Source organism: Cebus imitator, unplaced genomic scaffold (assembly GCF_001604975.1).
Source record: "Cebus imitator isolate Cc_AM_T3 unplaced genomic scaffold, Cebus_imitator-1.0 Scaffold38, whole genome shotgun sequence".
Taxonomy (NCBI): domain Eukaryota; kingdom Metazoa; phylum Chordata; class Mammalia; order Primates; family Cebidae; genus Cebus; species Cebus imitator.
In genome coordinates, this window is record NW_016107353.1 from 2,155,730 (window position 1) to 2,178,126 (window position 22,397).

The 22,397-nt window shown below is 51.1% G+C and overlaps 1 protein-coding gene across 4 annotated transcripts in view; it reads right to left on the reverse strand.

Moving 5' to 3' along the window:
- The window catches only part of PIK3C2B (phosphatidylinositol-4-phosphate 3-kinase catalytic subunit type 2 beta), a 79,621-nt gene that overhangs the window by 32,728 nt on the left and 24,496 nt on the right, over window positions 1–22,397 (reverse strand). For 3 of the 4 annotated variants that reach the window (XM_017525404.1, XM_037737337.1, XM_037737338.1), the window contains exons 2-12: window positions 16,910–17,929; window positions 13,243–13,343; window positions 12,173–12,327; window positions 11,741–11,861; window positions 8,158–8,269; window positions 7,928–8,007; window positions 7,480–7,543; window positions 5,677–5,823; window positions 5,022–5,055; window positions 3,807–4,002; window positions 2,628–2,750 (exon numbers count right to left, since the gene is read on the reverse strand). In XM_017525404.1, the coding sequence (XP_017380893.1) occupies window positions 2,628–2,750; window positions 3,807–4,002; window positions 5,022–5,055; window positions 5,677–5,823; window positions 7,480–7,543; window positions 7,928–8,007; window positions 8,158–8,269; window positions 11,741–11,861; window positions 12,173–12,327; window positions 13,243–13,343; window positions 16,910–17,842 (2,066 nt within the window). In that variant the 5' untranslated portion in view covers window positions 17,843–17,929. Of the gene's footprint in view, window positions 1–2,627; window positions 2,751–3,806; window positions 4,003–5,021; window positions 5,056–5,676; window positions 5,824–7,479; window positions 7,544–7,927; window positions 8,008–8,157; window positions 8,270–11,740; window positions 11,862–12,172; window positions 12,328–13,242; window positions 13,344–14,799; window positions 15,606–16,909; window positions 17,930–22,397 lie in introns of those variants that run through there. The other variant, XM_017525405.2, reaches the window with a different exon arrangement.

A 22,397-nucleotide genomic window follows, 5' to 3' on the forward strand; every position in this document is an offset into this window, starting at 1 on the left:
GGAAGTGAGACGAAGCCAAGGCCCCTTTCCCTTCAGTCCTTGGGTATATCTGGTATTCCAAAACCTTTCCCACACACCTTCACCCAGGGGTTAGTCAGGATAACCATTATGTTAGCTGCAGCCCTTACCTTCCTCCCTGAGAAACCCCCTCTCCTTCCTGCAGCCCATTCAACAACATCACATCACATAGGCTGCCTCCTCCATGAAGGATTCCTGGAATGTGCTGGTTGGTGCCAGTCCTGGTTCCACCACTCACAATCCTGGGCAACTTAACTCCCATCTCTGTGCCCCAGTTTCTCATCAGGGAAAAGGGGAGCATAGCTTCACTTGGATATATGTGCACACTACTTTTTGCTATGTGACGCTGTGGTTACTGCACTGGCACTGGGTTATACAGATGGTATTTTCATGCACATGTATCCCCAGGTATCAGCCACTCTGTCAGTCACCTGGAACAGAGAAACTGAAACAAGAGGGCTGCCCAGCTCAGAAGCCTGTGCCAAGTACTTTATTTGCAGTGTCCTAACTGTCCCTCAAACAAGGTAGGGTAGGCCGTATTCTCACAGCCATTCTGGGTTGAATGACCTGCCCAAGGCTGCACCTACAGTAGGAAGGAGAGAATGACTGGACCAAAGCCTGTCCTGGGAACCCTGGCACGCCTTCTCCCAAATGTCTTAGTCTTGACCATGAAGAGCCAAGAAGTCTCATTCAGGGCATCTGGATGGGCAGTGCAAGACAACGCCCTTGCAAGGCTCTAGGCAGGCGACTGGCCTTTAAAATTCAAGGTAGGGACCGGGCGCCATGGCTCACGCCTGCAATCCCAGCACTTTGGGAGGCCGAGGCAGGCCGATCATGAGGTCAGGAGATCAAGACCATCCTGGCTAACACGGTGAAACCCCATCTCTACCAAAAATATGAAAAAATTAGCCGGGCGTGGTGGCATGCACCTGCAGTTCCAGCTACTCAGGAGGCTGAGGTAGGAAAATCGCTTGAACCCAGGAGGCGGAGGTTGAAGTGAGCCAAGATTGCACCACTGCACTCCAGCCTGGGTGACAGAGTAAGACTCCATCTCAAAAAATTAAAAAATAAAATAAATAAATAATTTTTTTTTAGTAGCGATAAGACCTCTTTGTGTTGCCTAGGCTGGTCTCAAATTCCTGCACTCAAGCGATCCTCCCACCTTGGCTCCCAAAGTGCGGCAACCACAGGTGTGAGCCACCATGCCTGGTCATATACACCTTTATTGCTCTATGAATTACCTAAGTGTGAAGGCCATTTTCCCAGATGTCCATCTGTAAAATGACCCATCCCTTCTAGCATTTCCAGATTCTTTATCTACTTATTTTGCATCCTCGGCCTCCCCAGGACCCTCCTCATTCTTTAATCTGTGCTTCAGGCATGGCACGATGGGTCATGCCTATAATCCTAGCACTTTGGGAGGCCGAGGCAGGCAGATCATGAGGTCAGGAATTCAAGACCAGTCTGACCAATATGGTGAAACCTCATCTCTACTAGAAATACAAAAATTAGCCAGGCATGGTGGTGTATACCTATAGTCCCAGCTGACTCGGAGGCTGAGGCAGGAGAATGGCTTGAACTCGGGAGGCGGAAGTTGCAGTGAGCCAAGATTGGGCCACTGCACTCCAGCCTGGGCGACAGAACAAGACTCTGTCTCTAAATAAATAAATAAATAAATAGAAAAATAGAAAAAATAAAAAATCTGTGCTCCATATACTTAAGTTGCAGTGCTGCTCTGCAAGTGAGGACTCTAATATAGTCAGTGTGGGGAAGTGAAGCTGGGGGCAGCACACAGGGGATTTTCTGACTGTCTGGAAGGAAGGTAGAGCACAGCACAGATGAGGCGCAGGGCAAGAAAACCCCCGCAGTGCCCCCATTCAAGCAAGGCACCCTCTCCTCCGCTTCCTTCCTGCTCTGCTTGGCTAATGCCTACCTTCCTGACACCAAATTACTGTTAACATGTGGTGATTAATACTACCTTGTGCTTTTGGTTTCATATTTCTATTCATAACCTGCCTATCTCATCTCGATGCCAAAAGTGTCTCTGAGTTAAACAAATGTCCCCATTTCTCAGTTTGAGAAAATGAGGCACAGAAAGAATAGAAAGAAAGTAGTATTCGAGACAGAGCTAGAAATAGACCCTCGCTCCTGTGAATCCAAGCTCAATATTCTTTCTCAAGGCAACCCTTCCTTCTCTGTCAATAAAGGGAAAAAGCAGTCTCCTCTCCTTAATCTACAGAAACTGTGGGAAGAAGGAGAGGATGAGAAGCCCTCCAACTAGTTAAACTCTTTAAGAGAGACAAGATCAAAAAATAAAGTATTATTAAAACTAACAACTAACATTTATATGGTTTTTTATGGTTTACAAAGAGCCTTTATGGATCCTTCTCATTGGATCCTCATGAGAACTTGAGAGGTGGTAATTATACTTGGCATTGAAGAGTCAGGGAAGTGGAGACTCAAGAATCCAAATGACTTGTCCAGTTAGGGTTAACGAGGAAGCCTGGGTTTATTGTTAGTCCAGGACTAGTTATCTGGCCCCAGGGATATTTTGGAGGCTTAACAAGTCTGCAGTGGCCTGGGCACTGGAGCCTGGGAGAAGGGCTTACTGTTGGTCCCAGATGATGAGGTGGAAGAGGTACTTGGAGAAGTGGGCTCTTCGGGTCTGCAGGGGACTGCACAGCTCCTTGCCACCATGGCTGAGGGAGCAGGAGAGGTAGAAATCTTCATAGCTACAAAAGAAAGGGAGCCGGTCAGGACACCCAGCTCCCAAAATCAATCACCCAAACCTATGCGTCCCCCTAAGGCCAAAATCCATTTTCCCCACAGCAAAACTCAGTCTCTGAGGGCTGTAACACGGGCTCTCTGGGTAGGACAGCCAAACTGGGTGTAAGGAAATGCGCTCAGGCCAAAGCAATGCAATCGGGATTCCTCTGCCTGGTTTTAGGCTCCATGCTGAGCCTCGCGGTTTTTCTTTCTTTAGTGGGAACCGGCCACCCAGCCTCCTTATAGAAAGCTCCAGCCCATCGAGCGTCTGTGTGTGTGTGCGTGTGTGTGCGCGCACGTGCATGCGCAAGTGAGAAGGGTGGGGGAGGAAGACGACATATGCCGACGTGAATGCCAGCACACGGGGGTCCCTGTGGCTCATGACAGGTGCCTGACAGAAGAGGTCAGAGAAGGCCCCGGTTTCCCAGGCTGCCTCCTTTGTTCTCTGCCAATCGCCCAGAGGAATACATTAAGTGAGGAACAAAGAGAGCAGGAGAAGGGGGCTGGGGGAAGGGGACTGGCAGGGGCGGGGTAGGGCCCAGTGCCTATTCCCTCAGGCCTTGGATGCTGCGGACCCAACAGAGGAGCAGAGGATTACCAAAAGAACATCCTCCTCCACCCACCCCTGCAGGCCTAGGGAACCCCAGACAAAGGTCATTCCCACCTCCCCGCCCACTCCCACTGCCGGGGAGCTTTCCCTCTATCTGGGAATCGGCCATCTGTTGCCATGTCTCCTTCCACTGGCCTTGGATCTGGAGGGGGCAGGGATGCAGAGGCAGCCAGCACCAAGAGGCAATAACAAGATCTGCTCCACCTCCTAAGGGACTCCCCTCTCCTCCGGGCTGTCCCCAGCCCAGGTCCTCCTCAGGCACTTGGCTCAGCCCAGCAGCCCCATTGCACTACAATGTCACACAATGCCACACATCCTAAGACAGGACAGTGGAATTACATGCAGATGGGAAGAAGCCTGGTGGAGGTCAAACTCATCTTGCTCCCTAGCGGCTACTCAGCCCCAGGCTCACCTGGTGGCCCAGGTGATAGGGATACGATGGGTGGCATAGACAGTGAAGGCCAGGGCCCCGGATAAGTGGTAGGCCTCCTGCACCAGGTCATGCTTGCAGCTCCCGGGCACTGCCGTCTGGAAGTCTGCGTTGAATGTGTTGCAATACAGCTCCACCAGGTCCAAGATGGCAGCAGTCAGGGCTTCCACGACCTTCTCTGGGAAGGGAAGGGGTCAGAAGAGAAAGACATGAGGCTTCCACAAGCCCTATCTTGTGGCCATGGCACTGGCTAGAATGGGATGGCCTAAGACCTATGCACCCCCCAACTGGTCCCCAAATGCTAGTCAGTCTCTAATAGCTGTGACAAAGTTCACCCGTCTGTGGTGAAATGTGAAGAAAGCAGAGGCACGTCGTGAGCTTTTCATATACTGACAGTTACACAATGTTAAATATAATCCTTATTTTTACGTATTGCCACTGACTTAGCATTAAAATGTCCTTTCTTTTAGGAAATGGTGTTAATAATTATTAGCAGTTGCTTCAATAAAGCAAAGGCCAAAAAAGTTTGGCCAAGTAAAAGGCTGACGCTTCTCTGTTGGTCCCCCAAATACTTTGGGGGACATTTTACTGGTCTGTGACATCCAAAAGACTGGGAATCACCATAACAATCCCAGGAACACAAAAACAAAAAACGAAGGAAAACAAAGGAATCCCAGGGATATAGGTCGATCTTAAGGCAAAGTTCAGCTGGAAGGGCACGACAGGGGAATCCTAGAAAAATCCTAGTGAAAAATTATTTCTCATCCTCTCCCAAGCCCCATTCTAAATCGGAAACGTAGCGAGTGTGAGCCGTTGGAAGAATAATCACAATCTACCCAAGTGGGAGGTTTCCCATCTGGATGGCAGGGCTAGCGCTGCCCTGCCACCCTACACTTCCACCCCCTCATCACCATCTCCCAGGGACACCAGGAGGAATGACTAGGAAAAATAATGAGAAAACACTTTGTGGAAAGAAATGTGCTCTCCAGCTGTGTCCACACCTCATATAGGAACGAACACACACGCGCGCGCGCGCGCACACACACACACACACACACACACACACACACGCTCGTGCGTGCGCACCAGGCAAACTCCAACACATAAATCAAGGCGGCCAGGCAGAAAAAGGAATCTAGGCAGAGACCGGAGTTTTCGGCAGCCCAACTGGATAAAGATGAAGTGCAGTTCCCTCACCTCGGTTTTCCCTCGCAGCCAAGACACTGGGATCCTGTTGGGGAAAAAGAAGAGGGAGGGGAGCTTCAGGGCCACAGCCTTTTTCGTCACAGCTGGAAGAAGGGCTTTTCACAGCTGCACTCATCTGGACCACACTGGACTGCAATGTGAGGAGCTGAGAATCCCCAGAGAGGATAGAGTAATGGTTGGTACCAGATCTGTGTGATGGACAGAGTGAGCTGATGGAGGACAGAAATTGTGTCCACCCTTCTGAGACATCCCAACCCTCAGGCCACTCGGCTGCAGAGCACAGAGCCCCTGCTGGAGTCCCAGAGCCCCTGGCTCTAGAGAGATTTTCCTCCTGGTTTGTTTTTGCGCCCTGATGGATATGCAGACTGTCAGGCAATGCCTTGGTGACTGTGAATAAAGCTTTTACTGGCCTGGGCTCTCGGCAATCAGTCCCAGGTAGCTCTCCCTCGACCTCAGGGAGAGGGGACACATTTGGCATCCATTTTTGAAGAGCTCTTGTAGTTGAATTGCTTAAACATAAAAGGTGGAGGTGGAGAGAAGCCCCTTCATAGTGAGTGAACACCTACACGCCCTAGCAACAGGCAGCTCAGTTACCTGGCAGTGTCCCTCTCCTCCTTCCCTGTGCTAGCACCCTGGGCCCCTTTACCTTCTGAATTTTAGGCTGCATTCGGGAGGGGCAGGGGGGCAGCTGGTTGAGAGCATTGGTGATCTCAGGGGTTTCCACAGCGGCCAGGGCGTTGCAGATGGCCTTGACGGACTGGACCACCCTGTCAGCCTTCAGCGGGAAGTCCCCCTGTGGGAGGTGGCACAATGAGGCTGGCAGGCTCTGCTCTCATGCTCTTGGTTTCCAACCCCTCCCTCCCCCAGTCTTTAAAGGAAAGCGTTGGGAAGAGTAGAGATTCATGATCCTCAGGGGTAAATGTGCAATACATTTCATTTTCAAATATCCAGCATCAGCGAACAATCTCTCCCACTGAATTCAATGGGTCATGCCCACATGCCTCAATTCTTTCAGCTGTTCCCCCTGAGGCTCCTCCTATTTCTAACCTCTCTATCATTAGTCCACTTACACTATTCACATACATACAGGATCTCTCCCAGAGACCTGTAGAATTTCCAGACAGATAACTCCCTTCTGCAGACATGCCACAGCCATACCCTCCCCTCTGCACTTTGGCTCCTGCAGTTTCCTCATTTGGAATTCCCTCGCTTGTCCAGCTCCGATTACCTGCGTACATTTAAATCACAGACGAGCTAAATAAAATTCTACCTCCTACATAAAGCCGTCCCTGGCCAATCCCCTTCCTCCAGCACCCTCCAGGAGCTCTTAATTAATTTATTACCATCCTCTTCTGTCTACTAACAGCTGTATGTTACTATTTAATTTTTCTAACAAGAACACAAGCTCCCCAAAGGCTATGACAATTCTTACACTTCTCTACCCTCCCCCCACCCACCCCATAGCCACTAGCACAGGGCCAGACCAGCACAGCACAGGTGTTCAGAGAGCTTCCCCTGCATCAGTGGAAATGTTCAAGCAGAGGCTGCTAGAGAAGGGATTCTGGCAGTGACTAGACATAATATTGAACCCCTCAAAAGGGAAGAGCCTATGACTACTATAAACTGGATCAATGAGACACGGATTGGTTTTTGTTTTTTGGAGACAGGGTCTCACTCCGTTGCCCAGGCTAGAGTACAGTGGTGTGATCATAGCTCACTACAGCCCCAAACTCCTGGGCTCAAGCGATCCTCCCACTTCAGCCTCCAGAGTAGCTGGAGCTACAGGTGTGTGCCACCATGATTGGCTAATTTTCGTATTTTTTGTAGAGATGGTGTGTTGCTGTGTTGCCCAGGCTGGTCTTAAACTTTTGGGTTCAAGCAATCTTCCCACCTCAGTCTCCCGAAGGGTTAGGATTACAGGCGTGGACCATTGCACTCAGCAAGGGATTGTTTTTGAAGATAACTGTCAGGTTTTCTTCAGGTTTGTGACGTTTAAGACACATGTGGATTCTCACGGTTTTGAGGCTGAAGGCTCCACGTGAGTCCAAGTGGAGAGAGCTCCGGCCCCTCCCTACATTTGAAGCCTTCTACTTCCTGATAGTTTCCAGCACAACAGAACCTCTCAGACCAAAGGTTTCTGACACTGCTTGTAGGATGCATGCTCCAACGCACATCAAGTGCAGCAGCTAGGGGGTGACAGCTCTGGAGACATCCTACTCCAGAGAATGGGACCAGGACATAGTTCCTGACCTACTTCTTCTATGGAGGAGCAGAATCCCTGGTGATGCGCTTGTCATTGCCCATGAGCCAGGGGGGTAAAAAGAAGTGCTCTGCCAACAGATTTTCAGGCTCCACCCAGACCCCTCATAGTGCTGGGTGATCCCGGGCGGACTGGGGAAGGGGAGGAGGAGCTTTTGGCAGCTAGGCCAGCCCCTGGATTCGTACTCACGTCAGCCAGCAGGAAGGCATCCACCTCATTGTGGTAAGTGTCGAACAGAAGACTCAGGGCCTGCCTGGGAGTTGGGGGCAGGGGAACACAATACGAGAGGTCATGAAAGACCCAGTGCCCTGGGAAACCCAGCTTCTCCCTCCCTCTCCTCAGCTCCCACTCTGATTTAAGGGAGGTCGCACTCTTTCCATATGTCTTGTGAAGACTGAAGGAGGGAGAGTCTTTCTACTCTGCCACTTCTCACCTGGAGAGAAGGATGGCAAAGTTCCAGAGGGAAAGTTTCCAGATGAAACATGCCTGGAGGGGGATCTTCCCTGACAAGACATGTGGGCCCCAACCTGACACCTGCAAGAATCCCTTAGCCCTAGCAGAAACGCAAGCAGGCACATCTGATGGGTCCCTACACAATTCCTGTTTGGAGCATATCCAAACAGGCACCCATGCTCACCTGCTGATGGTCTGCTTGACGGGCCTCTCTTGGAGATGGACGAGGTAGTTCAAGGTGGAGGGGCTCTGGTCATCATTCACCTGTGTAAGAAGTGCCCTATTCAGAGAGGGGTGGTGCCCTGATCTCAACCCATCCATCACTACTACCCGACTCCCACCTGATGTGTTCCATACTGTATTCCCATTCCACCCCCCCAGCCCTGTGCAACCCTCCACCACCCTCACACCAACCGTCCGGGCCAGGTCACTGCGCACGACCTTCTGCTCCATCAGCTGTAGCCGAATGTCAATATCAAACTTGCGGCAGTGTTGGATGTACTCATGGCTGCCCAAGGCGTGCTTGCTGGTAGAGTAGAGACAAGACCATTAGCATCCTGGGGACTCACTGGGAAGGGAGATGCATACCTTAGCCTTGGGGAGACAGATGCAGAAAGAAGGTTTAGGTGAGAGGGTGGCACCTGTGTTGCACCCCCTACTTCGGCTCCTAGAAAATGTCATGGTAGAGCTTAAGAAAAGAAACAGAGGCCTGTCTAAACAAAAGCCACCTAATATACTCAACCCTTGGCCGGTACAAATATTGACTCTCCTAGGTATTTATTACCTGTGTGGTAATCACTGGTTCACTCCAGGGCTGGGAACTGTTGGAGGGAGTGGGGAAACAGAGGACATCACAGGGAGGATTTGCTGAAGCCCTATTCTCTGGGCCTCCACACACGGGACAACCAGGAAGAGATATGGAGTCCACCTGTGCTCTTCTTTTTTTTTTTTTTTGACACGGAGTCTCGCCCAGGCTGGAGTGCAGTGGTGCGATCTCAGCTCACCGCAACCTCCACCTCCCGGGTTCAAGCAATTCTCCTGTCTCAACCTCTCAAGTAGCTGGGATTACAGGCACCTGCCACCACGCCTGGCTAATTTTTGTATTTTTCGCAGAAATGGGGTTTCACCATCTTGGCCAGGCTGGTCTTGAACTCCTGACCTCGTGATCCGCCTGCCTTGGCCTCCCAAAGTGCTAGGATTACAGGCTTGAGCCACCGCGCCTGGCCTCAAGTTCTTTTTCTACCTTCCCTCTGTGGGCCCTGCCTGCTTGTGAAAAACCTTAAAAATTCCTGACTCCTTGAAAAGTCCCAAATGCATACCAGTCCCACCTGCTCAAGCACCCACATGTGAGACTCCGCCTTTCAGAGAGGAAGGCCTAGGAGGCCCTCTGTGATCCAACTTCTTCCTCTCTTCCAAATCACACCTTTATCAGCAAGGAAACCCAAGAGGAGGAGCAGAGGGAGAACTACCTCCAGGCCAGCACTGCAGCCCTGGACCTGGCCTCAAGAGCTGGGTCACAGAAGCCGGAAAAGGACTTCCTTCCTCAACAGAGCTGGGAATCTAGGCCAGAAATGGAGAGGAGAGGACAGGAGCATAAGGGGAGCGGTATGTGCAGAAGCTGGGAGAGGGGCAGGGCCCCAGGGTCGTCTAGAACCGGTAAGGGCTGAGGGAGGGGTTCTCCACATTCAGAGAAGACCAAGCCTCCGATCTCGGCCCTCAGATCTAAGCCTGAAATGCGGCCAAAACCTGGAGGTGGTGAGGCTGGGCTGCGGGGCTGGGCCTGGTGGGCGAGCCTGGGAGGAAGGAAGAATGTGGTGGGGCTGGGGTAGGTGGCAGGAAACCCAGCCCTCCCACGGGACTGCCTCAAGGTTCTTATCTGCGAGCAGCCTGCATCCTGAACCCACTCGCTCCTTCAGTATCAGCCCCTCCTAATTTTCAGGGGTAGAAAATCTGAGGGCTTCCTTAGGAACTAGCAGACTTCTGGAACCCCCAGAGGGTCCTTTCCACCCCCACCCCAGCCAGTTGTCATGTGTTGGGGGCCTGCGGGCTGGGCCAGGAACCAGCACTGTGCTTTTCTGTTGGGCAGGAGTGGGGCTCCCAGACCAGGACTCATGGATACGGGTCCCCTGGGGGCCTGGCTTGATCTTCTCTGTGGAAGGCCTTCCTCTCCACGCATTCAAGTCAGAGCACAAGGGGTGTGACCTGAGGCCACTGACCCTGGCCCACCTCACTGAGAACATTTTACCTGAGTCTTGGCAGGAAGGTAGAACCTGACAGTTCCCACTACCTCTGGACCCAGGGGCTCCAGGATTTGGGGTGCTGCAAGAGAAATGGCAGTATCTGGCCAGCCCAGAGCCCTGTGACTTTTTTCTGCGGGCTGCTCCCTCCCTGCTGGTATTTACTGATTGCCCACTAGGTCATTCTCACGTTGCACCCTCCCTACAACTTACAGAGGGCCCTGAGCATCAGACTTCACAACTAGGAAGTGGCAAATCAGAATTCAAACCTGTGTAATGGTGTCAGCAAGAGCTTCAGCTTACCCACTATGTCCCCTTGGTCCCTTCTAACAGTGGCAGGCCGCCTGGTGCTCTCTCTGCCAGGCGACCCTGCGTCTAGGACCCTTCCTGTTCCTCTAGGGGATAGTGCATACATAAGCGAGTTTAAAGGTGGAGCACATTTGAACGGCACCCTGGAGTTGTACCATACAGGGCCCTGCTTCTTTCTTTTCCCTTAGCTTCCAGATGAGGAGGCAGAGGCCAGAAAGGACCCCACAATATCCCTAAATTTGAAGAAATAAGCCCAGATAGCTGGGCACAGCGGCTCACACCCATAATCCTAGCACTTTGGGAGGCTGAGGTGGGCAGATCACCTGAGGTCAGGAGTTGAAGACCAGTCTGGCCAACATGGTGAAACCCCTTCTCTATTAACAATACAAAAATTAGCTGGGCATGGTGTCACTCATGCCTGTAATCCCAGCTACTCGGGAGGCTGAGGCATGAGAATCACTTGAGCCTGGGAGGCGGAGGCTGCAGTTAGAGATGGCGCCACTGCACTCCAGCCTGGGTGACAAAGCGAGGCTCTGTCTCAAAAACAGGAAGAAGCCCAGGAATGAATCTTCCATCCTGACTGCCAAATCCTATGCTCTAACCATAGATCAACCATCCTTGCATCTAGACCTGGATATAAGAGAGAGAAAAGGCAAGCAGTGGCACTTATAGGCGCTCCTAAGAAGTGAGAGACAGATCTCTCCTTTCTCCATTCTCAAGACCTGCTTCCTCCAAGTGGACAGAGTGGGGGGCAGGAGCTGCCCTGACACCTAAGGGAGAAAAGCAGAGCTTATCTGTCTGCCGCCACACCTCTGTACCATCTGAGAGGTAGTAACCTTGCCTCCCTTCCACCCCAGCCCTCCAGAACCCAGGGTAGTGGAAAGGGGGTTGCCTCAGCTGGTCCACATCAGACTTTCCAGAGAGGCTGCTTTCCACAGAGGGCACTGGATGAAGAGCTGGAGGCGTGCTTTTGGGAGGAGGACAACTAGCTGCACAGGCCAGCAGGGGAAAAGGCCTGTTGGCAGGAGAATGGGGAGAGACTTTCTCCCCTGGGCTCCACAAGGGTACTTCTGCCCAGGCCATAAAAACACCACACATAATCTAGAGCAGGAGACACAGCTCTACCCATATAGTCTCCCCAAGCCCACCCCTCCCCACAAATACGCACATCTCTCCATAAGCAGGATCTGCAGGCAGATATGACCTAGTCTTTGCCTGATCCCAGCTCCAAACTCTTTCCACAGCAGATTTGTCTCAGGCCGTCAGCCAACCCTGCTGGAAGACAGAGCTCCCGGGGAAAGTGTGACGTGGCCGAGTGTGCCCAGAAAGCAGGAGTCTTGGCTGTGGGATTGGGGCGGAGCTGCCAGGCCAGTCCCAGTACCAATCCCAAGAAGGCCCCTCACAGTCCTGTTACCCAGAAGGCAGGGGCTACCTCCCACCAATTCACTCACTTCTGTAGGAACTCCTCCAGCCCACAGGGCTTCAGCACAAAGTCACCCACATCCACATTCCTCAGGTCATCATGGGTATAGCACAGGGTCTGGTAGATAAGCAAGTCTACAGTGGAGGAACCTGTGAAGGGTAAGGCAGGGGAGCAAAGATGATGGGTGTTGGGGCTGTTGGGGCTCAGTTTCCCCACCCTGATCCCCCTTCCCAGCTAAGTGTTCTCTAGCACCATCACCAACCGGATAAAGCATGCAAGTAGTTCAGGGTTGGGGAAAGTGACTGCACTAGAAATCTGGCCCTAAAGCCAGCCCCCCAAAGGAGCATCCTCAGTGCCCTCCATGTGGGTCACAAGATGAGATGGGAATAGGATCCAAAACACAGTCATCCCCGCCCCGCTTCAGGAGATGCTCACACCCTCTCCCCACCCACTAACTTACAGTTGCAGGTAAAAGTGAGTGCCTCTCGAAGGCTGTCACACAACACCGTCACCTTCAGGTTGACCTCATCCCCCAGGTGCTCTGGGCTAGGGGTGACAGCGCTCCAGACATAGCCAGTGAGGGAGTAGTCCTGGATGTCAGAGCCAGATCGAAGGCTGCACAGGAAGAAAAAAACACCCTCACTGGGCCTTTAGAAGAGAGTAGTCAAGAAGAGGTCTGCTGGAGCCCTAATGCCTGGACTCAAGAGCCTCTCTGTCCCCACTCAGCCCAGCCCTCCACATTTGCAGGCCAGGATGGGGACAGTGGGGTCGCAGCCCTGAGAAACCCCCTTCCTAACACTTCTCTTATCATGCAAAATGTTTCCCACCATTGAACAGTGTGAATAGTTCTAAAGTGACAAAGCTTTCCATGCGAAGTTTAATGGAAAATTCTTTTATGAATCCATTTCCTTTCTCTTTTAGTTCCGGATAACACCCTTATTGCCAACTGGGGTGCATTTGCTCCTAAGGGCAACTGAGGGTCAGACCCTAGAGTGATCAGGATACCTTGACCATTCAAGGGAGGTTTCATAAATTTTGTCAAAAATGTGAAACTTTGCTGGGCATGGTAGCTCATGCCTGTAATCCTAGCACTTGGGAGGCTGAGGTAGGCAGATCACGAGGTCAGGAGTTCGAGACTAGTCTGACCAACATAGTGAAACCCCGTCTCTACTAAAAATACACAAAATTAGCTAGGCGTGGTGCCAGGCGCCTGTAATCCCAGCTACTCGGTAGGCTGAGGCAGGAGAATCACTTGAACCCGGGAGACAGAGGTTGCAGTGAGCCGAGATCGCGCCACTGCGCTCCAGCCCGGGTAACAGAGCGAGACTCCATCTCAAAAAAAAAAAGTGAAACTTCTAAGATTTCAGAAACCCTACAGACACTTCTTGTAGGAAGCATTTCATAGCTATGAATTGAGGTTTATTTAATTATGGTGCTTCTTCCCTCCTAAGGAAAGCTCTGAAATGGATGGCCCTTCTCCCCTTCCCCCATAGCCCTCCCACATCCCCTGCCCCATTCTTTAACTCTTACATATCCAGCATGTGGCAAAATGCAGCAACCTCTTCATCTCTCTCTTCTGAGACTTCAAACAACTCATGGCCATTGGCAACGGTGTGGGACCGGGAGCCCACCTTTAAGAGAAGAGCAGCCAACTCAGTGCCTTTCCCCCCATGGTGTCCCCCCCCATGAGATACTCCCAGACCTAAACTCAAACTGTAGATGACAAGAATTTTTAGTCACTTGACATTCAATGAAAGGGGCACAAGAACATATGGGACATCCAGGAATATATGTATCTGCTATCCCAGGAGACCAGGAAGGAGCCAGGTTGAAGGAGGAGGTGAAGCTCTGGCTGAGTACTGAAGCCAGGGTGGGATGGATGAGAATGTGGCCAAAGCCACTTCAGGACGGGACAGTGTGATAAGCGTGAGGCAGCTGGTAAGGCCGTTCAGTACTGTCGGGCCACTCCTGCAGCAAGGGCTTTCCGGAGAATTCTCTCAGAAGTGTGATGAGGAGCAGAGCATAAGCCATTTTTCCCAGCCTCTCCACTGAGGCTAAGCAGGTGGGCTGCTCAAATGGTGCCCAGGGAAGACTGGCCCTGGTCAAAGGCCTCCACATCCACAAGCCCCAGGGACCCAAAGCAGAGAGAAACCAAGAGCCCTTAGATAGAAGAGATGACTCGGACACATGTGCCTTCTGGGTAAATGCTATTTGAGGAAGAAAGCATCAGAGCTGTGGTCCGGGCAGGGGAAGACCCGGTAGAAGCTTGGCTCCTGGCTTCTGAGTTGGCCGCTTCTAGATGGCCGGAATGTCAGGGAGCCTGCCTTGGCCTCATTTCCTCTCTCAAAACGTGTGTGGCGGTGGGATTCTCAGACAAGGTCTCAAACCGTCTCCCATCCCAGAGCTGTTTTCAGTCACCCAGGAGAGTTCCTAACGAAGCCCCTAGCAAGGCCTGTAGCCCAGCCCTAGGGAGAAGGAAGTGAGGGCGGGGGGAGCCGGTGCATGACATGTTTCTGCCTGACAGGCCTGCCCAGGGCAGCCTAGGAGCCCACACCAGGAAATGAGGCTTCAGCTCAGATGGAGACTCAGCCGCCATGCGGTTCCAACAGCTGTTTCCGGGGGGAGTCTGGCTCTGGCCTGTGCACATCACAACAGCCCACACCTCTCATCCAACCCACCGGCTACCCTCAAGTCCTCCCTGCCTCTTGAGGCAGATGGCAGCAACTGAGCTCCTCATTTGAATATCCAGGCTGTTTCCTCTGGTTGACCCTCTCTTGTCAGCCCTGCTCCCCTGGGTGTAATGGGGGGTGGGGGCGGGGGTGCGCAGAGGGGAGGGCAGCATTGGGGACAGTCGGCATGTGAGGCCCCAGCTCTGCCAAGTTCGTGCCTGTGTCCTAGTCAAAACAATAGTACCACTGTCAGCAATTAACCCACGAGAGAGAGGGAGGGAGAGAGGAATAAAAAAAGAAAGAGAGAGAGACAGTAGGGGGAGGGAAGAGAGGGAGAGAACAGAGTGGCCACTGAAGGGCACTGTCATGCCCTTTCTGTACCACTCACTGGCACCATAAGAAAACAAAAGCCACTTACGTTTGCCCGGCTGGCAGTCCCTGATGGCATCGCCCGATGCTGGCTGGGGGAGTCTGCCGGGCAGAGGCTGGCAGCGGGGGTATCAGGTTGGCATTCAGAGCCAGCCATTTCCAGAGCTGGCTCCGCTGGCCTGGGATAAGGAGGTTCCCTCCGGCTGGAAGCCCGGCGGAAGCGGGGTGGTGGTACAGGCCGAGGGCCCAAGGGGTCTACGACCCCAGCAGGCTGAGCCCCTGCACCAAGCTGACTTGGGGAGGACCAAGGCCGCATTTCCCCACTCAGACCTGGCAAGAGCTTTTTGCTTTGTGCCCACTTCTTCAAGGAGATTCTGGGCTGAGCTCTGTCTCAGAACTCTGATGACACGCAGGGGATGGGGGAGGGCGAGGGACTGAGGGAGGCAGGAGAGCGAGCGAGAGACAGAGGTGACCACCTACCAGGGTGCCCTGACTCAGTGAGCCAGCCCAGCTGGGTGTGAGGAACTCAGAGCTGGGAACAGGAATCTCCCAGGCCCTATAAATAGCGGAAACAGCCCCACCTCTCAGAGCAGGGCCTTTAAAAATCCCTGAGCTCTAGGGATGTGCCTTATCCCAGGAGCTGATTCAGCTTTTGGGGTCTCTCTCTTAGCAGAAACAGAAGTAGTCCCTGTTTCTAAAGGACTGTGTAGCTCTTCAGAGTTGGGAAGGATCCCAAAGGCTAGATACAAGGTGACAAGGTGGGAAAACCCCAGTGCCCTTAAACAATGGCTAAGGAGGAAACCGGATGGAATGAAGTGGAGTGTTAAGCTGTCACAGAAGGCATCGGCCAGCCAGGCGCAGTGGCTCATGCCTATAATCCCAGCACTTTGGGAAGCCAAGGCAGGCAGATCACCTGAGGTCAGGAGTTCGAGACCAGCCTGGCCAATGTGGCAAAACCCCATCTCTACTAAAAATACAAAAATTAGCCGGGCGTGGTGGTGCATGCCTATAACATCAGATACTCAGGAGGCTGAGGCAGGAGAATTGCTTGAACCCAGGAGGCAGAGGCTGTAGTGAGCCAAGATCACTCCACTGCACTCCAGCCTGGACAACAGAGAGAGACTCTGTCTCAAAAAAGAAAAAAAAAAGAAGGCATCAGCCATGGGGGTATCTCTTGACTCCTTGCAGCCAGGGTTTCCAGGGACCAAGGATGAAATACAAAGTGCCCTTCTGGTCCCACCTGGGAGATGCTGCTGAAGCTCCCCTAAACCAGAAAAAAGATCGGAACTCCCCTGGAACCTGCCTGGGGGCTTCGACCTAGATAGTTCGCTATTTTACACTATGCACTGAAAAAAATAAAATTATTTGTCATACTGCATACTTTTTCTAAATATTTTCATTGTGAGAAGAGAATGGGTAGAGATGAATAATGCCAGGGTCGCACGACAGTGTGAATGTAGATGATGCCACTAAATGCACGCTTACAGATGGCGACAGTGCCGAATTTTATGTCGTGTATATTTTATCACAATAAATAGCAGACAGGGGAGAGAGAGAGAGAAAGTGGGAGAGAAAGGGCTTAGGAACGAGAGAGGCCAGGGCTGAATGCTGGCCCTGCTATTGCTTGCTGTGTGTCTTTGGACTATCAGGAAGGGTTGTTGTGGAGATCTGGACCAAGGTCTGGTATTCAGCGGGCACTAAACAAGCGGTTACCATTGTGAATGATCTTCATCGCCACGCAGCATTTTGGCAGAGCAGGGCCTCAGAGCAAGCGGAAGCAACTTGCTCCGGTCCAGAGGGCCATTCAGCCAGAGTCGGTAATGAATCCCCTAACTCCCAATTCAGTCCTTACATCAGGAAGTGGCCACACGCTAGGAACCAGGATTTCCAAATGCCTGCCCCCAGAAGGGCCGTTTTGGCCAAGATATGTGAAAACTGGCTGTGAAAAGACGACCTTCTTCTACTGGTATCCACCCCTAACCAGCCTCCCTTAGACCTTCCCAACCAGGGCCAGGGTCCCAGTGGCAGAAAAAGAGGGTAGGAGAAGCCTAAAGGGGTAAGGACTTGGCAGAGTAGGATGTGGAACAGCAGAGAGACTAGTCCCTGTTTCTAAAGGCCATGGAGAAAGGAAGACAGGAGAAACACATGAAGGTCCTCACCGGAGCTGCAGAAATCCGGCGGTTCTTGCCAGGTGTCGCATTCTTTCGGTTGGCATAGCGGGAGGCATAGGTGCGGGGAGGCACCTGAGGGGGCATAGTCTTGCTCCGGGCCACGGGTTTTCCAGAGGTGTCTTTGCTGAAGTCCAGGGTCCCTCGGCCCTCCTTCCAGCCCCTGGTGGCATCCCGCAACATCTCCGCATCATAGGTTGACTTCAAGTTGAGCCTTGTAATTGCATCATTGATGCCATCATAGTCCACAGACCCCAGCAGGCGGCCCTGACCCCCACCTCCTGGCACCTCTTCCTCCTCCAGGATCTGATTCCCTAGCAGTTTTCCCGGCAATTGTTCGACCAAAGAGAAAGTGTTGATGTCATCGGGCTGGGAGATCTTAGAGGATGACGGGGACCCTTTTCTGGGAGGCAGGGGAGGGGTATCCCAGATAGAGGTTCGGGGAGGCAGAGGAGGTGGGGATAGTTTCTTGCAAGAGCCCTCTATGTCTCCTGGTCCTGGGGACAAAGAGACTCCCCCATCTGAACCATCAAAAATGTAGAGATAGTCTCCAGACAGGGAGCCTTTGGGCCAGGGATCTGGGCCAGGCTGGGGCCCTTGGGAGGTAGAGTGGTTGGGCAGCCCTTCCTGTGGGGAGAGTGAGTTGTAGTTGAGGGTAGGATCAGAGCCAGAGAGACCGCGTAACAGCTTGAGGTCGGTCCGCCTTCCTGCTGGCTTGCTATAGAAGTCTACCCCAGGCTCATCCCAGCTGATGAGAGAGGGGTCTGTGTTCTGCTTGGCTCTGCTCTCCTCCTTGTCGTGCCGGAGCCGGGACAGGGCATCATACTCCATCTGCAGGGCTTCGGCCATCGCCAGCTCTTTGCGGCTGATGCCCACAGACTCCAGGGACTTCCAGTGTTCCCCATTGCCCTGAGTCGAAGACATGGTGAGGATGGGGAACACAGGAGACAAACAAGCCTCTACTTCCTGCCAACCTCAGTTCTGGAGGGTTGTGACATGGTGTCTGGGCACCTGCAGGTGAGAGGTAAAAATATCTGTCAGTCATAAAGAGAGATTTACTAGTGATCCAATTTAGGTGACGTAATCTGGGCCAATGCCTGCTTCTTTGGTGTCTACAACAAACAGAAAGTACAGAAAGATGGAGAAAAAAAGGAATACCAAGACAACTTTACCTATTTATTATATCCAGCTACCCATCCATTCATCTCTACATGTCTCATCTCTGTGCCCTAATCCCTATACTCACTTCTGTCATTTGTGCCCCAAGAAGAGAGAGAGAGGCACCTTTTTTTTTTTTGTTTGAGACGGAGTCTTGCTCTGTCGCCCAGGGTGGAGTGCAATGGCGCGATCTCAGCTCACTGCAACCTCCACCTCTCAGGTTCAAGTAATTCTCCTGCCTCAGCCTCTCAAGTAGCGGGAAATACAGGCACCCACCACCACACCCGGCTACTTTTTGTATTTTTAGTAGACATGGGGCTTTGCCATGTTAGCCAGACTTGTTTCCAACTCCTGACCTCAGGTGATCCGCTGCCTCGGCCTCCCAAAGTGCTGGGATTACAGGCATGTGCCACTATGCCTGGCCAAGAGGCACCTTCTATTAGCCAAGAAGAGATGAAAGCAAAGCTTCTCCAGTCAATTTGAAGAGGACAGCTCTCATACACTACTGGTGGGAAATACACAATGGTACAACCACTTTAGAAAATAGCCAGCTTCTTAAAAAGATAAACATACACCGAACATAGGATTCAACTATCACTCTTACTTATCGAAGAAAAATAAAAGCGTATGTCCACACAAAGACTTGTTCATGAATACCCACAGCAGCTTCATTTGTAATATCCCAAAACTAAAAGCAACCCAAAATGTCCATCAACAGTGAATGGATTTTTAAAATGTGATGTCTATACAATTGACACTTCTTGGCAATAAAAAGGAATAAATTATTGGCAAACGCAATAACATGGATGAATCTTAAAATAGCCTTGCTGAGTAAAAGATGCCAGACAAGAGTATGACTATGTATGATTCCATTTATATAAAATTCTGGAAAATGCAAACTCATCTATAATGACAGAAAGCAGATCAGTGGTATCTTGGGGACGGAGTGGAAAGAAGGATGGGTTACAAACGGACACAAGGGAAGCTTTGGAGTTGATGAACATGTTCATTATCTTGATTGTGGTCATGCCTTCATTGGTATACTCACATGGCAAAACTTACCAAATGCTTTCAATATGTATATTTTATTATATGTCAATTATGCCTCAATAAAACTATAAACGGAAAGTACCAGAGAGCCCTGTTAAACGGACCTTGTAATTACCAGCACTAGGATCCTCCCAAAACACACCAATATATACAACAAAACAAAGCTTGCCAACAGGTGAGACTCGGCCACCTGATGTCTTACAGGTGTGTCAAAATATTGGTCCCCTCAGCCCTCTGGAAGTCACACAGGATCTCCGAGCCAGTGCTTCCACTTTCTTCGGTGCTGGTACTCTTTTCTCTAGAAGCCATGACAGGAGCCAAGTTGAGAAGCACTCAATAAATGGTTATAATGATAAGGTCAGTCTGGCCCAGTGGTTCTCAACCCTAGCTGCAACATTAGCACAACACTGGGGGAATTTTTAAAAGTACCGAAGCTCAAATACTCTCAAGAGAGTCTGATTTAATTGCTCTGCGGTAGGGTAATAGTATTTAAAAAAAAAAAAAAAACTCCCCAGGAGATTCTAATGTGTAGCCCTAGCTGAGAACTCTGGATCTATGAATGTGTGTTTGTGATGAGGTTGGGGGAGACAAGCATGAAGCAGTCACTTCCGACTCTCAGCACCAGCAGCCCAAGAGGGTCACAATTCAATAAAATTATCAAAAAGTGTTCATTCTTTTGTACTGCCTCACCCAACAGGTAACAAACATGAAACATTACACCTCATGATTAGAATGTTGAAAACATCAATAGGAAAAAGGTTCAGATAGATTCTTGTGTGGCAAGTCGCTGAGATTCAAAATAACTTAGGACAAAGTTATCCCTCACTCTGGGGTATCCTTCCGGGACCCTGGTACATCTGTCAGGTGTAGGCGCAGAACCCTGGTCTGAAGGGTTCTGGCTCAGTGAATCTGATAACTATTGAACTTAGGAATTAGTTCACCAAGGATGGAACAGTCCGAGCCCAGTCTCAGGATATCTAAAGCAGCTCTCTGTTAACTTAATTTCTCTGCCTTTCCACAGCTCCTTACAGATCACTTTTTATCCACAGTGGGTATGAGTCTTGCTATTTGAAATTCAAAGGAGTAGCATAAGCAGATGGAGATATTCAGAACCTGGCCGCCTGGAGCTGGGAGACGCATCCCAGGAAAAGGAGGGCCTAGTGCCTTACAGATAGGAGACACCAGATAAATGCTCAAAGTTGGATTGGGCTTAAGCATGTTAATCCAGGGAATAACTGTGTATTTTCAGTGCTGAGCGAGGACAAGCAGAGTATTAAGATTTGCCTTAAAAAGACGGGCACGGTGGCTCATGCCTGTAATCCCAGCACTTTGGGAGGCTGAGGCGGGTGGATCATCTGAGGTTGAGAGTTCAAGACCAGCCTGGCTAACAAGGAGAATTCCCATCTCTATTAAAAATACAAAATTAGCCGGGCATGGTGGCACATGCCTGTAATCCCAGCTACTTGGGAGGCTGAGGCAGGAGAATTGCTTGAACCCAGGAGGTGGAGGTTGCGGTGAGCCGAGATCGTGCCATCACACTCCAGCCTGGGCAATAAGACTGAAACTCTGCCTGGAAAAAAAAATTTGTCTTAGCAGGCACTGTTGTGAGGAGGAAAATTCAGGCCATTGGAAATAATTTTCTTCTTCTGCTGTTTCCTTGTCTAACATTGGAAATAATCTTTTTTTTTTCTTTTTTTGAGACGGAGTCTCGCTCTTGTTACCCAGGCTGGAATGCAATGGCGCGATCTTGGCTCACCGCAACCTCCGCCTCCTGGGTTCAGGCAATTCTCCTGCCTCAGCCTCCTGAGTAGCTGGGATTACAGGCACGCGCCACCATGCCCAGCTAATGTTTTGTAGTTTTAGTAGAGATGGGGTTTCACCATGTTGACCAGGATGGTCTCGATCTCTTGACCTCGTGATCCACCCGCCTCGGCCTCCCAAAGTGCTGGGATTACAGGCTTGAGCCACCGCGCCCGGCGGAAATAATCTTCTTTAACTTCCAGCCTCTCTTCCAACACTCATTTATTTATCCACATCTGCACTCAGCTTCACTTTCTTCCTTTTGGCCCAGGGGAAGCAGTTCCTGCCTCCTGCTGAAGGGCAACTTTCTTCTGCTCTTGCCCTATCCACTTCATCTCTAGGATAATGTTCCATGGATTTCCTTCCCTCTCCTGTATCTTCAATCTCCTCTCCTTAATGCAATTTTTCTCTTCAGCACATAAACATGCTTCGTCTTTTTTTTTTTTTTTTTTTTTTTTTGGTGCTGTGACTCTGATTCAAAGCTTCATCTAATCTTAACAAGAAAGGAAAAACCCCACACCCTAAACACCTCCCTTGGCTTTGTCCTCTCTGTCCTTCCTTCCGTTCTCAGCCAAGCTTCCAGAGAGTGGACTACACCTGATGTTTCCAAATTCTCCCTTCCCATTTACTCTGTAACTCACTGTAATCTGGTACCTGCCCCCGCATCCCACTAAAACTGCTCCAGCAGCAAAGCAGGGCCGCCCCGTCGGCAGGCACTGCCACCTGCCTGGACACTGCTGCTGTATTTGGCTCCATGAACCATTCCTTCCTTAAACCCTCCCGCCCTGGCTTTCACGACACTATTTTTTTCTTATTCTCCATCTCCTTCCTCTTTGTCTTCCTCTTCCTTTGTCCACCCCTGAAATGTTGGTGTTGGCTCAGGATTCTATTCCCAGCTTACTGTTAACTCTACCCCCTCTGCTTGGGCAATCTCATCTATTCTTGTTTCCTATCCATACTACTCACATGTTGATGATTCCAAATATGTACCTCTCCTTCAAGTTTATGTGCCCACTCATATCTCAAAATCCAAATGTCCAAAACTCAACCATTATCATCTTTCCCCCCCACAATCTGCTCCTTGCTCCTGCTTTCCCATTGTGGTGAATGGCACCCCCTGGATCCCCAAGCTAAAAATCCTGCAGACATCCTAGAGTCCCCCTTCCTTTCACCCCTCTATCCAGTCACCAAGGCCTGCCACCTTTTCCTCCTTAATACTTCCCAAAGCCAAAGGCTGGGCGCGGTGGCTCAAGCCTGTAATCCCAGCACTTTGGGAGGCCGAGGCGGGTGGATCACGAGGTCAAGAGATCGAGATCATCCTGGTCAACATGGTGAAACCCCGTCTCTACTAAAACTACAAAACATTAGCTGGGCATGGTGGCGCGTGCCTGTAGTCCCAGCTACTCAGGAGGCTGAGGCAGGAGAATTGCTTGCCAGGAGACGGAGGTTGCGGTGAGCCGAGATCGCACCA